General features: G+C 28.9%; 1 protein-coding gene across 2 annotated transcripts; it reads left to right on the top strand.

Annotated features, from left to right (window-relative positions):
- Nucleotides 1-12087: 12087 nt before the first annotated feature.
- Nucleotides 12088-16074, top strand: LOC112800594 (cyclin-dependent kinase inhibitor 7). Of its 2 annotated transcripts, XR_011881762.1 has the most exons (5): nt 12088-13205; nt 13448-13503; nt 13811-13975; nt 14100-14345; nt 14685-16074. XR_011881762.1 is itself a non-coding variant. In XM_025842928.3 (4 exons), exons 1-4 carry the CDS (start codon nt 12870-12872, stop codon nt 14167-14169), a joined length of 627 nt encoding a protein of 208 aa, XP_025698713.1. In that variant the 5' UTR covers nt 12088-12869; the 3' UTR covers nt 14170-14551. The 2 variants fall into 2 exon arrangements, 1 of the variants encoding a protein (XP_025698713.1); XM_025842928.3 differs by lacking the exon at nt 14685-16074 and having other exon boundaries at nt 14100-14551.

The raw sequence follows: 16074 nt of genomic DNA, 5'->3' as shown, positions 1-16074 counted from the left end.
AATAATTCAAACATTATTTAATCCAAATTACTTAATTAACATTTTTGAATGTACTAAAAGAATATATTTTTTCAATTATAATGCCTTCAGATCATATCAATCTTATAATTGGTTATAGACAGGAACAGATCCAGAAATTTTAATATAGAGAGATCAAATTTTAGATAAATTTTTATTTTTTATTATATTTTTTTATTCTATAAAAATAATTAACATATAATTATTAAATTAGTTTTGTAAAAGGTTTATCAAAATATATATATATATATAATTATAAATTCTTTTTCACATCAACAGTATAAAATATAATAAATTCAATAGTATATTATAAATTATAAAATATCAACAATTTATAATGTGTTTAGTTAAAAAATTATCACGTATCTTATTAATTAAAATTAATTCTTTTAAAAATTTTAAAAAGTTTGAAAATAAATTATAAATTATTAATTATTTGAAAAATATGATACTTTTATAAAATACAAGATATATTTTCTTTTAACAATATAAATTTAGAAGAAAAATAAATAATTTTTTATAAGAAAATATTATCTAAAATATACAATGTGATGATCAAAACATAACTATGTAAGTCATTATTAATATTCTATATAATAATATAAATGTTAAATATATTAATATGAAAAAATTTAAAAAATAGATATAGAAATTATTATATAAAATCAAATTTAAAAAATACAAAAACTTGAGAGTATGATATTAAATTAATTAAGTTAAAAATATTAGTAAGAGATATAAATTCATCACATAGTAAACAATAATATATATATATATATATATATATATATATATATATATATATATATATATATATAAACTACTAAGTTATATAATATTTTTTATTTCTTTAAACACATATCTCATATATAAATATAATTTTTTAAAATTTTGGGAGAAACCCTCTAAATCTGTTCATAGTTATAGTACTTTTTTAAGTATTGCTAAGTTATTAAAAAATAAACTTTTAATATTTTTTATTTTTTAGTCTGTTTATAAACAGTAAAAATAAAAACATTAAAAATATTAAAAAAACCAACCTTTTGTATCTAAAAAATATTTTAAACATAAGGCTTGATCAAGACTTCTTGGTAAAAAAAAAAAAAGGAATATATGCCACTTGAGTTAATGCTCATTGGCATGGGTTGTGCTCAAACCATATAAAAGTCTTTTCAAAGAGACATTTCTTTCAAAAAAAGCCCACACACAACCTTAAAAAAAAAATCACCCAATTCTTTTGAAAATTAAAAAATAATTAATTACCCAATTCAATCAATTAATCACTCACATAATTACTTCATGTGTCTTTGACAAATTCCTGGCAACGACTGTTTTCACATCAACACTAACACGCGTTATTTGTACTATGTATCCACGTCGTTTTAGCATGTGCTGAAAATTTTTCATTTCAGGACCATAGCATGACCTTTTTTGTAATTGTTTATTTATATTTAATTAAAAGAAAAGGTTTAAAAAGCCAATAATAGTATAAATTAATTCAAGTCAATTCTTTTTTATTTTTAATTTTAAAAATTTAAATAATAAAAAATTATTATTATTTTAATAATAAATTTATTTTTCAATTATTTGACTATAATTTGACTATATTCTTAATTAGTTCCTAATAGTACTCAAATAGAAAAGTTTGCCACAGCTCCGCATGATGAGTGATGAAAATGTAATAGTATTGATATTTCACTCGTGCTCAACAAACAACATGCATAACAGGAAAATCACTACTGGAGAAGTCAAAAGAGACTAATTAAATATATAATCATGTGAATATATTTCATTGATAAAGGAATAGACAGTGACAAGTACTAATGAAAAGAGCTTGCCTCTGATTCATCAAAACAAACGATGATCAAATCAGGTTCCTTTTGCATACTTTATATATAATAACCTCATCTTTCTTCTTTACTTGTAATCATGTTACTTTGTTGGTTTTTAGAATATTAAAACAATAAAAATTATTATTTAAAAAAAGTATAAATAGACTATGAGAATATTAAAAAATGTAAATAATAAATATATTGAATATTTAATTTAATAGATATGCAAATAATTATATTTATTTTTTTAATTGGATAATTATTTCTTTTGATCGATTTACTTATACACAGTTAACAATGACTGGATGTTCAATTCACTAGGTGTGCAGGTAATTATCCTAATGTTAAGTTTTAAAAGGTAATTAGAAATAGAATATTTTTTTATTTTATTGGGTCAATTCTAAAATCTATTGATCAGTATTCACATTATTTATAAAAATCATTACCTACTTAAGAAAATCGTATTATTTATGGAAATATGTATATCGTTTGTTATAAACTTGCGTGTAAATTTTCATATTTATACGTATTATTTCATGTTATATAGTATGATAGCGGGTACAAAATTCGATGGAGATAAAAGTTTCTACTTTCAAATCCATATGGAGGAGCGTTAAAAAGTAGCACCACCAGAACTGAATTGTGATTTGTGCATGCATTCAAAATTTTCCCGTGAATGAGAATAAAAAAAATAAAGAAAAAAAAAGTTAAAAAAAGGGAGAAGCCGAAAAGCCCTTAACTTTATATAAAGTGATGATTTACAATAGAGGGACGATGGATCGTGTTGAGAAAATTAAACAAGGATAGGTATTCGTATAAAGATATTTTGATGAGAAAAATAAAAATTTGAAGGTATGTAAATGGTGATGATAGAAAGTGAAGTATATGCTTTTGGATAATAAGAGGGCCATTGATGTACTTATGGAACAAACATGTCTATGATCTGAATGGAATCCTTGCCCTCAACACATTCACTCTCTCATCTTCTTTCGGACACAAACATTACCATCATCATCACATCAATTGAATTTCTGCCACCCATCTTGAGATTCTTCATTTTGCTTTTGCTCCCCACTTTCCATCATTTCTTCATCTTTTCATCTTTTTCACTCTTTCCACTCTCTACCATCTGAAAGAGATAGCTCAACCTTAAAGTTCTTTGGTCGTTTTAGATTGCGACCATGGTAAAGTAGACTATCAATTATATGCACCATTTTTTGCTCTCCACTACTATCTATATATTATATTCTTTTTTCTTTTTCTTTTTTCTTGCACATTCTTTATCTAGTGTTGGATCCACCACCTTCTGCCTATACATAGTTTTATAGCTTGGACGAGTTGTGAGCCATATATATATTTTCTATAAGAATGTCTTTTTTTTTATTAGAGAAATGTTAAGGGTTAATATTATTTCTTTTTATAATATTTTTCTCATTTTGTCAATATTTCAACTTGGTCTATGTCAAGCAATTAAGTGGGTGGAGGATGAATGCAAAGGAGTTAAAAGACATGTTAAGATTCAAGCTTTGAACTATAGGAAAGGTGAAAAATAAGAATGGATTGAGCATTATCGTCATATGCATTAGAAGAATGATGTGGTGGAGACAAAAAGTGCTTGTGATAGATCGGATTATTACATCTCTTCTAAATGATTCTACACTTGCCATGTTTCTTAGTTGGTCATCAGCCAAGTTTTAAAATGCACTTATATTTTACATTGAAGCTTTGTTTAGTTGGGAATAAAAAGAAAATAAGAAAAAGCCATCTCTTATAAATAAATTATGTGTAAAAAATATATCATATAGAGTTCACTCATCTTTGCAGAGGATAAATGAAAGTAGTTGCAAAGATAACATTAAAATTTGGTGTTTAAGTGAATTTTAAATCAAGTTTAATTAGGATTCGTTTATTATACATGTGCTCTTTTTTAATATTAAAATCTTTGTAGTAATTTTACTTTTTTTTTACTTCTTTTTTTTATGCACTTTTTCTTTAACAACGTCCTCATTTTTTTGAGCAGAATTACTAAGTATATAAATTTTGGTATATAATATAAAAGTTTTTAAAAGATTTATATTTAAAATATTCACACTCAACTACTAAAATACACACAACTAAAAAATAATGAGACTAAATATAAAAATTTTAATGTAAAACATATAAATTTTTAAAAGGTCATATATTCAGAACATTGATATTTAACCAACAAAATATACGGACCACAACATTTTTAATGCATAAGATAATTTTTTTAAAAAAAATTATATGTCAAAAAATTTAACTTATTCAACCAATAAAATATAATTATACCAAAAATTATATATTATGTATAAAAATTATGTATTATATATAAAAATTTTATATTATATTAATATATTTATTTTATGTATAAAAAAATTTGTATTATATAAAAAAATTATTGTGCTATATCCATAAGCTTCTGCGTTTTTTTAACAAAGATTTTTGAAATGCCAAAAAAGAAAAACAGTGACGTATATACACAAATAATGAGTGCAGGAATTACAATAGGAGCCAAATTTGTTGCAGGGAATTTGGATATGAATTAGTTGGGACCTGGTTGGCCTTATTATAATTGACATTGAATAGCCGCGCTCCGTTTGAATTAATTAAAGTCTAGAAAAAAGCACTTTCCAATTAAAGTTAAGAAAAAGTATAGGTAGATAATGAAAATATTAAATAATGTGAATAATGAATATATTAAATGTTTATTTTATTAGGTGTATAGATGATTATTTTAATATTAAAATTTAGATAAATAATTTAAAAGTGTAGTATATTTTAATTTGATTGGTAGTTGTTTAAAAAAATTATTAATTATCTAATATAACATATTAAGTTAAATAAGTTTAGTTAATATGTGTCGTAATAAAATACAATAAATTTACTATTAATAAAAGATTTTAAATATTTTTATTTAATAAAAACAAACTAAAAATTTAATTTTTTATATTTTTAATAAAAAATTTTTGTTAATAATAAATTTATCATTCGTCTTTAGAACACATATTAGTTAAATACAAGTTAAACCAAAGCCATATAATGAGCTCAATAATGAGTGGAGCCAGAAAAGCATGCCTAATTAGAATGAAAAATCTATTCTAGTTTTCTGTGCCCACCCTTCAAATTAAGGTTACATGCCATGTGCCCCCCCTGTCCATTCACTTTACTAATCCTCATGGGAATCTTACTTTATATTTATAGTTATCTCGCCTTTGATTTAAAGGGCCTTATGATGTTAGGTAACCTTTATATTGAAGCTGGATGTACTAGTACAAACATTCACTAAAGTTGCAAGTTTAAGTTACTCTAATTATAACTCCTCCGAACCCAAAAAAAAAAAAAAAGGTTACTCTAGTTATGTTCCTCTTACTTCTAGACTAATAATCAAAGTGAATCATCTCCCTTTTCAGCATCATAATTCCTCTTTGGATAATCCTTAACTTTCCTCCTGTCTTACTTTAATATGGAATCATAATTATAAATTTTAAATTAGGTTTAATTACTTTATTTATTTTTATAGTTTTACTAAATTTTTAATTAGGTTCTTATATTTTTTTCAATTAGGTTATTGTATCAATTTTTTTTTTCAATTGAATTTCTATATTTTTTTATTTAAGTCTATCAATTTTTTTTAGTTATATCTTTATACAATTAAGTCAATTACTATTAAGAGGGACCTAATTAAAAAAATTTTATACAATTAAGTCAATTACTATTAAGTAAGACCTAATTAAATAAAATTGATAGACTAACCCAATTAAAAAAAATATATAAAAACCTAATCAAAAATTTCAAAAAAAAAAGACCAACAGAATAATTAAACATTCACATTATTGCATCTAAACACGTCTTGTGCCTTAATCAGAAGATAAACTTTGAGTCTTTATATATTTCTAAAACAAAAATGTTTAGTAACAAATAAAATAATAAAAAATAGTTAAAATTTATCTTATTTAATATTTATTAATTACTATCAATAAAAATTAAATACAATAAATTTTAGTTTTTTTTTCTTTATCATTACTGTTTTTATAATTAATTGAACCTTTAACTTATAAATACTTGCAAACAATAAAATATTTTAATTTTAATATATTATTAATATAAATAATTTTATACATATATTAATTAAATAACGTCACGTTAACAAAATTCTTTTTTAAATTTGCTAATGCTTAATACATGTATAATTAATATCTATTCAATTTGATTAAAATACTTATTGATATGTCCATTGTAACGTTATATTATGGACCAACATATAGCTCGACAAAGTATATATTATTATAACTCGGTCATAGCCAGTAACTGATACGTTTTTAAATCACCTAATTAAACACATTGATTCACATTATTAGTATGTTTGTAACTACCAAATAGTAATAAAACACACTTTACTTATAAAATAATAAAGATTCAAGGAGAATAAGTATAAAAAAATTCATCATTTATTTATATTTGAAACATTTTATTTTCATATTCTTATTTGAGCGTTAGAGTATTTTGTGCAAGTATCCATTTCTTATTCTACAGTGATCAAGGTATAACTCATTGCATTTGAAAACAAACTATATCTACTTAATTTTAAGATTGCTCACTCCAAAAACACTTATTAGTTGTAAATATAATATATGTTATTGATATTCATTAATTATTAGAAAAGTAGTAATGTACATACTCCGAAAAAATAAGTTTAATTTTTTTTATAAGATACATCTATTGGAAGATATTCCTATAAAGAGAAGAGTAGATTCTCTCCATTTTTTTTCAATTATTTGATAAAATGTGATATTTTATTAATTAAAATATTTTTTTATCTCATTTAAAGAATATAAAATAAAAGATAATATTTTATAAAATAATTAAAAAAATTTAAGAAAATTTATTTTTTCTTATGAGTATATCTTTATATGAAAATAACAATATAAATTGTTAGATGATTTAATTAAATATGTTAAATTATCTAATAATATGTGAAGATGTATCATATATAAATATGCACCATATATAAATATTATAAAGATGTTATCGATGAGTATTTAATTATCTTCTCCAAGAAAATCTATAAGTAGATTTATAAATAATAAATGGAATGTTTGATTTCAAGTTTTTTTACCAATTCTTTTATTGTTAACAAGGACCCTTACTTTAATTAGGTTGGTAGTGTTGTAGAGATTTGCTCACATTATCTCTACCAAGAGGAGTAACTAGTTGATGAAGTTCTTGTCTCCCATTTGTCAATTTCTTACAGCTTATTAATTTATGGTGAATTTGTCGGCTTATGCTTTTGTTACAGATCGTGCATGTAAATCATGGTACTTTGTGTCTGTCCACACATGAGAATATGAGATAGTGCATGCAATGGGCCCCTTCAAACTTCAAACTGCTCCTTAAACCTCATATAGCCCACAATGACAATGAGCTTCAGGCCGAACCAAACAAGGACAATGGAATTAACAAGAGTTCTCATAAGTCAAATGAAAAGTTTTCAAGAAATTATGCTGAGAAATCAAAAAAAAAAAAAAAAGGGAAATGAAAAGCTGGCTTTGATCTATGTAGAAAATGTGGTGAATTTATGGCAAAGGATACGTTACTTTTTTCTTCCCCTTTGATTTCCGCGGTTTCTTCAACTTTAACATGCGTTCCACATTTGCTCCCAGGTTCTTAAAAGCATTTGGAAGAGTCTATTAAATTAGTTTGGCTAAATGATACATATTGTGTATGTGCATGAAAGAAATTTATTAAAGGTGGCCAAATAATATAGATTACAATCCGATTTGATAAAGCCTTTTGACTTTTTAAAAATTGTAGTTATTATATTTGGCAAATTAGATGCTTTTAACATTTAAATAATTTTAATAGGTTTAAATATAATAAAAGATAAAAAATGTAGATTTACAATACATTCATTGTAATAAATAACAGATTTCAAAAGAAAATAATATAAAATTCCATACATCTCCATTAATGTCATTTCAGTTCAATTTTCAAACATTCAATTAATATAAATTAAAAGGCACTTGATAATTTCACATCTTACATGGATTTTGTGGGTGTTTTTTTGTTTATCCGCAAGAACTAGTTTTTATCTCTTAGAGATTTTGTAGATAATAGAACTATACATAAATTCACGATATCTATTTACATTGGATTCGTATTTTGCGGATATTATCCGATCCGCGTTCTGCTAGAACCTGATAGCGGATATTGCATTGATGATCGGATTTGCATATCTGCACCTATAATATAAATACCGTAGTTAAGAAAACACAAATCATAATCCAGACACCTCTCTACAAGGCACTACTCTCACTCTCGGCCTCTCCTCTCTCACCTAGACAGAGTCCTACTCATTGTCCAAGACTAGCCTCACTTCTGACCTCATCCATAACCCTATTTACCTTGGTCACCAATGTCTCGTTCATTGTCGCGTCTCCTCATACTACGTCTCTTAAGGTCGTCTCCATTATCGCATCATTGTCTCCTCCATCGGAGTGGTCGTCGTCTCATCGCATCTCTGTCGTCCGTCCTCATTGCTGCTTTGCATCGCTTTCTTTTGTTTGTTTGTCACCTTTATTCGTTGCTTTGTTCGTCAGCTCAGACGAATCTATTAATCATGATTGCCATCTTACTTCTGTCACCAACTACTTCTGTAGTTCTACTATGCTTTTGATTTTTTGTTTAAATTGTGCTTTATGATTATTTGGCTTAAGATTTGGTTTTGGTGATTTTTTCTGAATTTTTTAATTTTAAGAATAATTTTATGATTGAATTCGAGCTTAAAAATATGGATATTAAATCCGACCTAACCCAATAATTTTAATGCAAATCTAATTTAATTTTAGATCATATTCAATTTGAGCTGTGTGCAATCATAATGAATAATCTGCGTGAGTATCTAATTCGATGTTTTGTTTTCATTTCTTTACATTATGTTCTCATCTCATACACTTTACCTCCTATGTTCTCAATTTTCTGGTCATCAAAGTTGACATGGAAGGTTCATTGCAGTGATTCCACGTTTATATATGTATATATAGTTTTTACTCTTATTATCTACAATCTATCTATAATAATAATAATAATAATAATAATAATAATAATAATAATAATAAAACGATAATTATATAAAAAAATAATATACATGCCATAACTTTGATTAATAGTGCAACATATTTCGTTTTTTTAATAATAATTATGATAAGAGAGTAGATTAAACCAATTTTAATTAGTTTACTAGTAAATTTATTAATTTATTTAAATAAATATTAAAAGTTTACATATACAAAGGAAACATCTATATAAAAAGGAAATGTTGGGCATGTGTTAATTATTTGAAATATATCATATTCAATTGATATCTCTTATTTGAAAAGAAAAAAGAACAAATTGTGAGCCAAGCATGAAATTTTAAAAATAAAATAAAATATTGCATGGAACTAATTAGGAATGAGCGTAAGCAGCAATTGAATGAGTTGATCGATGTATGTGACCCATGAGTACCTCAATGTACATGTGCCACGCAAGTATCACAAACCATAACCAAATTGGATCTTATTATTATATACCTTCAATTAATGCACTTACCTCACAGTTATTATAGCCGTCATGGCCCTAAATTTAATGACCATGTGTGCCATGTCCCCTTTGGCTCCTTTCACCGGTCACCCTTTCAAAATTAACAAGCAATGTTATTTCTGTATCTAGAAAAAGCAGCTCTCTTTTTAAATAATTATATAATATATGTATTAAAAATGAGATCATAATTTAATTATTAGTATAAAATATATATTAAAAATGATTGATTTTTTATGTATTTATTTTATTTTTTAATAAATAATTGTGAATATATAGAACTTAAATTAGATTTAAAAAGTTTAAATTTAGTATTTCGGTTGATGAAAATTTACATATAATTTCTAATATAAAATTTATATTTAATCAATTTAATTAAATTATTATCTAATAATTAATAATTTTTAATTATTAATTTTATATACGAATCTTTACCATTTCGATTTAGTAGATACTCATATTAACGGAAATTCATGAGTTCTAGGAAGTGAAAAAGAGGCAAATCTTAAGGTAATGAGAGAAAACCAGGAAAAAAATTGGTTGAGAAACGAAACTACTTTTTCATTTTATCAATAATGATGAATCACAATTCACAAGGCTAAGTAATAATTGAAAGAACCTAGCAGCGGAAACGACACAAATGTCCAACACAAGAACAATATAGTAGCAACTATAACGAGCAAATATAGCAAGTAAAGCAATAACAAGATACACCGAGATTTTAACGTGGAAAATTTTCTCAATATGAGAGGTAAAAACCACGGGTCGTCCAGACCAATAAAATAGTTCCACTATAATCAAATGAGGTACAAGAGAGTCTCAAACAAAACACAAAAATGTGCAAATAACCAGCCAAAACATCAATGCACCAAATCTTACAAGTAATAGGCAAGAAGATGAAATATACCCAAAAAACAGAGTTGATGTCGAAGCCAATTTCTCTCTTTGTAGACCTCCAATTAAAATCTCCACCGTTCAGAATGAATAACAAGATGTGAAGAGTCTACAGTTCAAATTTCATGTCGATCCAACGGTGAAAGAATGAGAAAATGCCGTTCCAAGATTGCTGCTCTGTGTAAAAATGGGAAACCTAATTTCTCTCTTGCGAAACCAATTTCTCCTACTGCAAACCTCCAATCAACATCTCCACCGACCAGAATGAAAAAAAAAATGATAGGAACATGCAGTTTAAATTTCAAGCCGATCCAACGGTGAACAACTGAGAAACTGCCATTTGAAATTTACTGCTTTGGGCAAAAACGAGAATTCTGTTTTTCCCTCTTCTCTCTCACTTGGTGGGTATTCTCTCTCTCAAAAAACCTCAAAAAACTGAATTAGGGTTGTGACACTATGGTGTAAGAATACACCCCCAAAATGTTGGGTTTAAGCCTCACAAAGAAGAGAAAAAAACCCAACAATAATGTGTATACAATCTACACGTTAATCATAAATACAATTGCATTTGCATATCTACAAGATAGAAATTCAAATGCAGTTAAAAATTAATAACTTTAGATAATAACTTAGTTAAATTTATTAATTTAATAGTTATGAACTATTAATTTTATATAAAATTACTTATATCTGAATTTTTAATTCTCAACAATTACTCTAACCGCCACTTTCTTTCTATATAACTAATTTGCTAACAAAGCAATTCAACCAATTAACCAAGAATCTAACCGTCAACTCATCTAGTGTTAGCAGTGTAGTTATGGTTAGTTGATGACGTTATTTCTCCAGCCAGTTGGCTAACGTTACATATTAAATGGAAAAGAGAATATAGACCAAAGAAAAAAAAAACAATGTAAGTGGAAAAACAAGAGTTAATAATTTTTATAATTAACTTAATTTGTTTGAGATTAATAATTTTATACTCTAATTAGTTTTTAATATATATAAAACTAAAACTGAACATTTATTTTTATTTGAGCATGAGGTAACAATAATCTAAAACTTTTAAAATAATCGGTTAGAAATAAACTATGTTTCTAACTCAAAATTAAAATGTATAATTGTAAGAAAGGAGAACCAAATACGAATTTATTTATTTGTATTTCTCTTTCTACTATTTTAATACAGAGAATGTTCGTATTTCGGTTTACAATTATCAATTTTACAAGGTAACTATATTAAAATATTTACCTTTTAATAAAATGTTAGAAAATCAAACATTCTTCTCAAAACAACGTAGCAACTAACGGTTTGTACATCATTTTTCATATCAACAACTATTTATATCTCTTTCTACTTTTATTTTCCTTCAGAACTACGGGAGATATTTTAGATAATTTTTTTTATTTTTATTTTAAATTTTGCGACATAGTTGATGATAGAAAAAGAAGCAAAAATAAAATAAAAAATAATAGAGATTAATTGTGCAAATAAAATAAACGACAATGCTAAAAAATAATAATAAAATAATTTAAACAAATTAAATTTATTTTATTTAATGTTCATTAATTCTATTTAATAAATATTAAATAAAATAAATTTAATTCATTTTTAGTTAATTTATTATTATTTTTTATTGTTACTGTAAAATATAATGCTGTTTTAGAGGAAAACGTCAAATCAATGCTCGTGTGGATGATGGCGTGACGACAGAGAAAGAGAAGGCAAAGGGCGTGTGGGTTATCGAAAATGGCATTTTCGCGTTTCATTATTAAGGGGAGGGTCATATCCGTAATTAAGTTTAGAACACAATTATTTTGCTTAAGACCTGTTCTCCACCAAACGGAATTCGCCAACGCAACGCAAATATATGATGATCGTTATTCATCGTAACCGCATGATTCTCTAATTCCTTTCTTTCCACACTCAGGATTCAGGCGCTTCGTTTCTTCCATACTGCAGCCTCTGACAAGTCACCAACTCACCTTAATCCTCTTCCAACACCACCAAAAGCTCCCCACCCCCCGTTCTTAGCCTGTTCCGTCCACCGTCAGTTCCAATGACGTGTCGCTCCTCCATTGGCCAGACCTTCGGCGCAACCCACTCCTACCCCTCATAACGGCGCCGTCAAATCCTTCCGTTTCCAGATTCCCCCGTCACTGTTAAACGGAGTCTGGACCACCACGATACAACGCACCATCACTTAATAAAATTAAACATATAGTGTGCTAATTACCCAATCACAACCGTTGAACCCATTTCGTCATTATCACTATTTTTTTCGTCGTCTCCGTACTACACGCGCCACCAAATTACGCACACACACCCCACACACACACACACACTAACACTTTCCCTTCCCCTTCCCCTTTTCTCTCTCTCTCTCTCTCTCTCTCTCTCTCACACACAATTACATTAACGTAATCAAAATAAATAAGGAAGAAAAAAAGAAACAACGCAGCATCACCTGAAAAGAGAGAGTGTAAGGAAAGGAATCGCGGGAGCACGTGGTTGCGTTCGAAGCCAGCAATGGAGATTGCTCAGGTCGGTGTGAGGACAAGGGCTCAAGCTGCGTTAGCCATGGGAGCTGCCACGTCACCTCCAACAACACCTAAGAGAAGGAAGATAAACAAAGCCAGGAGCAGTAATGAAGAGCGAAAATTATCAACGGCGTCGTCTTCAGCAATCGTTAAGCTCGGGAGAAGGAGGAGAAGCGCTGCTTCCGTCGTTGAGGCGGTTCTGCCGGAGGCGGCGACGGAGGAAAGGTGCTCTAGCCCTAACTCCGGTGAATTCCCGGCGTCTTGTTGTTGCAGCAATGGATCCGTTGGGCTTGACGAGGAGAGGATCGAGTTGTCAGATCTGGAGGTATGAGAAATTGACTAAGAGCTATAGCTAATAGCTCGTTTCGTTTTCTATATAAATTCTCTGAACTGAACAAAAAATAAATGTTGTTAGTGGAGCTTGCAGATTTTTATTGAACTTTCGTTTTGCTCGCTCCTTACTTAATTGTTTCTCATTGTCTTCAGTATTTTTATTTATTTCTCCAAATTTAATGCACCGCATTACCTTTTTATTATTTTAATTTTGATTTATTTTGTGTCTTTCAGGTGGAGAGCGCGCAAGTTGAAACATCTACGTGCAATTGTGGAGACGAAACTGAAAGGTTTTGAATTGAACGGATCTCTAACCATTAATTTTTAAATTTGAAATTTCCTCATCAGACTTCATTGGATTCTCTTTTTGAAACTCTTCAATAATAATCCAACTGCATTGAGTAGTTTTTGAAAATCATATTTAAAAAAAAAAAGCATGAAATAAATGGGTCTCAACAGCCATAACTCCTTCCGTTCAAAATTTGCATCTCACTATATCTATTGAATGTGCTGTATTAACTTGTAACTCAGTAACGGAACATACGCAGAACTGCACATAACGTTTGGTTGCATTTCCGCCATCATTGGTGAGTGCAGGAGAGAGATGAACCATGGAGGGCGAGACAATTCACAAGAGCTGGAGTCAGTGGAAACCGATTCTCGCCGTCCTTCGTCAACGGCGCAAAACATGCCAACGGAGTTGGAGCTCGAAGAATTCTTCGCCGCAGCTGAGAAAGACATCAAGAAAAGGTTTCAAGAAAAGTGAGTTCAGAATTAGCCTCCTCACATTTCTCTTCTTACTCTTACTTTTATAAATTTTGCTATCACATTCTAGACGTCATCATCAGCATCATGGTTTTCATTCCTATTGAAAAATTATTTGCAGGTATAACTATGATATTGGGAATGACGTGCCGTTGGAAGGACGATACGAGTGGGTTGAATTGAAGCCATAGAAGAGGCCGGTAAAAGCATCACAGCATTTTTAGCTTATTGCTCGCACCATTTCCAACACGCTATCAATTAAGCCAACCTCATGAAGAAAGAAGACACACTATTACTATTACTACTGGTGAATATGATCCCGTCTCAACATGCCACTTTGCTGACTCTATTCTTACGTTTAGTTTAGGTATTTTAATTTCACATCTTATCTTCTTCTTCTTCTTTACGCTAGACAACCAGGACTCTCTTGTTCTGGAGTACAGCTTTAATTTATATATGTTCGTCGTGCTTAAGAGTGAAAAAAGAAAATTCCGAAATTCAGCTTCGTTCGTTCTTTGTACTACGGGTTATATTTTATATTAATGTGCATAAATTATGTTAATTCCCAGTTAATGTTCTCTGTCTCGTTCTTTTTTTCTTTTCCCCCCGAAACTTTCGTTTGTTTATTTGCTGGCGTCAAGTCAATGATTGTATGATTAATTATATCTTTTTCACTTTTTGATTTTGGACATTTCTTTTCATATAGATACATGTATGAAAAAGTTTTGTTAAAGGGGAAAAGGATAAAAGAGAGAAATGAGGAGGAAGAAGATTAATAAGCAGCAGACAGTGAAAATGGAGAAATTAGCGAGTGATAAAGAGCAGGTGGAGGTGTGATACTGTGATGTGGGTTGTGTTTAATTGTTGGGAGTGGGAGGGGCAGGTACACGCTCCATGCCGTGTAAGCTACGGGCACGTGTTTGCGAGGGTGGGAAAGCTGATCCGTTTTATATCCACCCATGTGAGAGTCTTCCAATCTTTGGAACCAAATCAACTCCACTTTCACAAGTACAACAAAATTGGTACCGGGGAGTAAAAATGTAGAATATACGTTCATAATATTCTTTACTCACAGTCCCACACCTACCTCTTCTCCCTTCACTTCTCAATTAAATTAACCAACACATACACCCCCCGGCACCAAACTACACACACACATACTCCAATTTCATTTGTTGTAGATAGAAAATAAAAGGATGAGGAGCTAGGAATAGAATGAGATGATGATCGTGATGAGAGGAAATTTAAGGGTGGAGAAGCAAGGAGTGGTGATGAATTGATGTGGCAAACATATTTGTGGTCCAACTATTCCAACATAGCAATATGTATAGGTTGAGGTTAGGCGCCTAATGGGACATGGTGAAGTTATTCGGCCGTCGTTTTAATTAGTTTAGCCAAATTTTAATTAATTTTTTTGCATTGTAGTGAGAGAGAGATAGAGAGAGGGAGAGAGAGGAACGTGTCTACCACGTACTATCGTAGTAATAATAGGCAGCATATTAAGGAGAGGCTATATAGAGTGCAAGGTAGCTAGCACATGGGTTTGAGGATTGAGTAAGATTCCCTGCAGCATCAGCGTGTGGATTTCATGATTTGGTGTGTGGGTTGTTTGGGGGAAAATGAAGGGAGAGAGAGTATGAGAGGGTCAGAGACGATATCTCTCGACCAGCTGCTTCCTGCTTTTTTCGTTATGCCATAATCATTGCACTGCGGATCACGGCAGATCAGAGTATACATATATGATTCTACTGCTGGAATATCAGATACGACCCATCACCCACATTCTTATTATTCTTCATACCACCAAACCTACCTTTTCAATTCAAGCACTCCTCTGATCATTCTGAAAAATATATATTTTTCAATTCAAAGATTTGTCTATCTATGTCTAATTTACAAGGGAATGTATGTATCTAGATAAGGCACTTATGTTCAAGTTTTAGTTCCTTTCAAACATTATTGGCCATTATTAATTTTGATTGTTTTGGGGTCAATAATTTTTTTATGGATTATTCTATTTTATCATTTGGTTAATTATTAGATCACAAGTTGTGCCTGTACGTATCTATATCGATGACAAGATAAATTTTTCATCC

The sequence above is a fragment of the Arachis hypogaea genome, chromosome 5, assembly GCF_003086295.3.
Source record: "Arachis hypogaea cultivar Tifrunner chromosome 5, arahy.Tifrunner.gnm2.J5K5, whole genome shotgun sequence".
In the NCBI taxonomy this organism is placed as follows: Eukaryota; Viridiplantae; Streptophyta; class Magnoliopsida; order Fabales; family Fabaceae; genus Arachis; species Arachis hypogaea.
The sequence above is the reverse complement of the archived record's forward strand: the minus strand, read 5'-3'. Positions and strand labels throughout refer to the sequence as shown.

Excerpts from the sequence above, each read along its gene's own strand:
- LOC112800594 (XM_025842928.3), top strand. The coding sequence starts at position 12,870 with ATGGAGATTGCTCAGGTCGGTGTGAGGACAAGGGCTCAAGCTGCGTTA. Across the intron at positions 13,206-13,447 it reads TCGAGTTGTCAGATCTGGAG|GTGGAGAGCGCGCAAGTTGA; the intron begins GTATGAGAAATT and ends TGTGTCTTTCAG. Across the intron at positions 13,976-14,099 it reads AAGAAAAGGTTTCAAGAAAA|GTATAACTATGATATTGGGA; the intron begins GTGAGTTCAGAA and ends AATTATTTGCAG.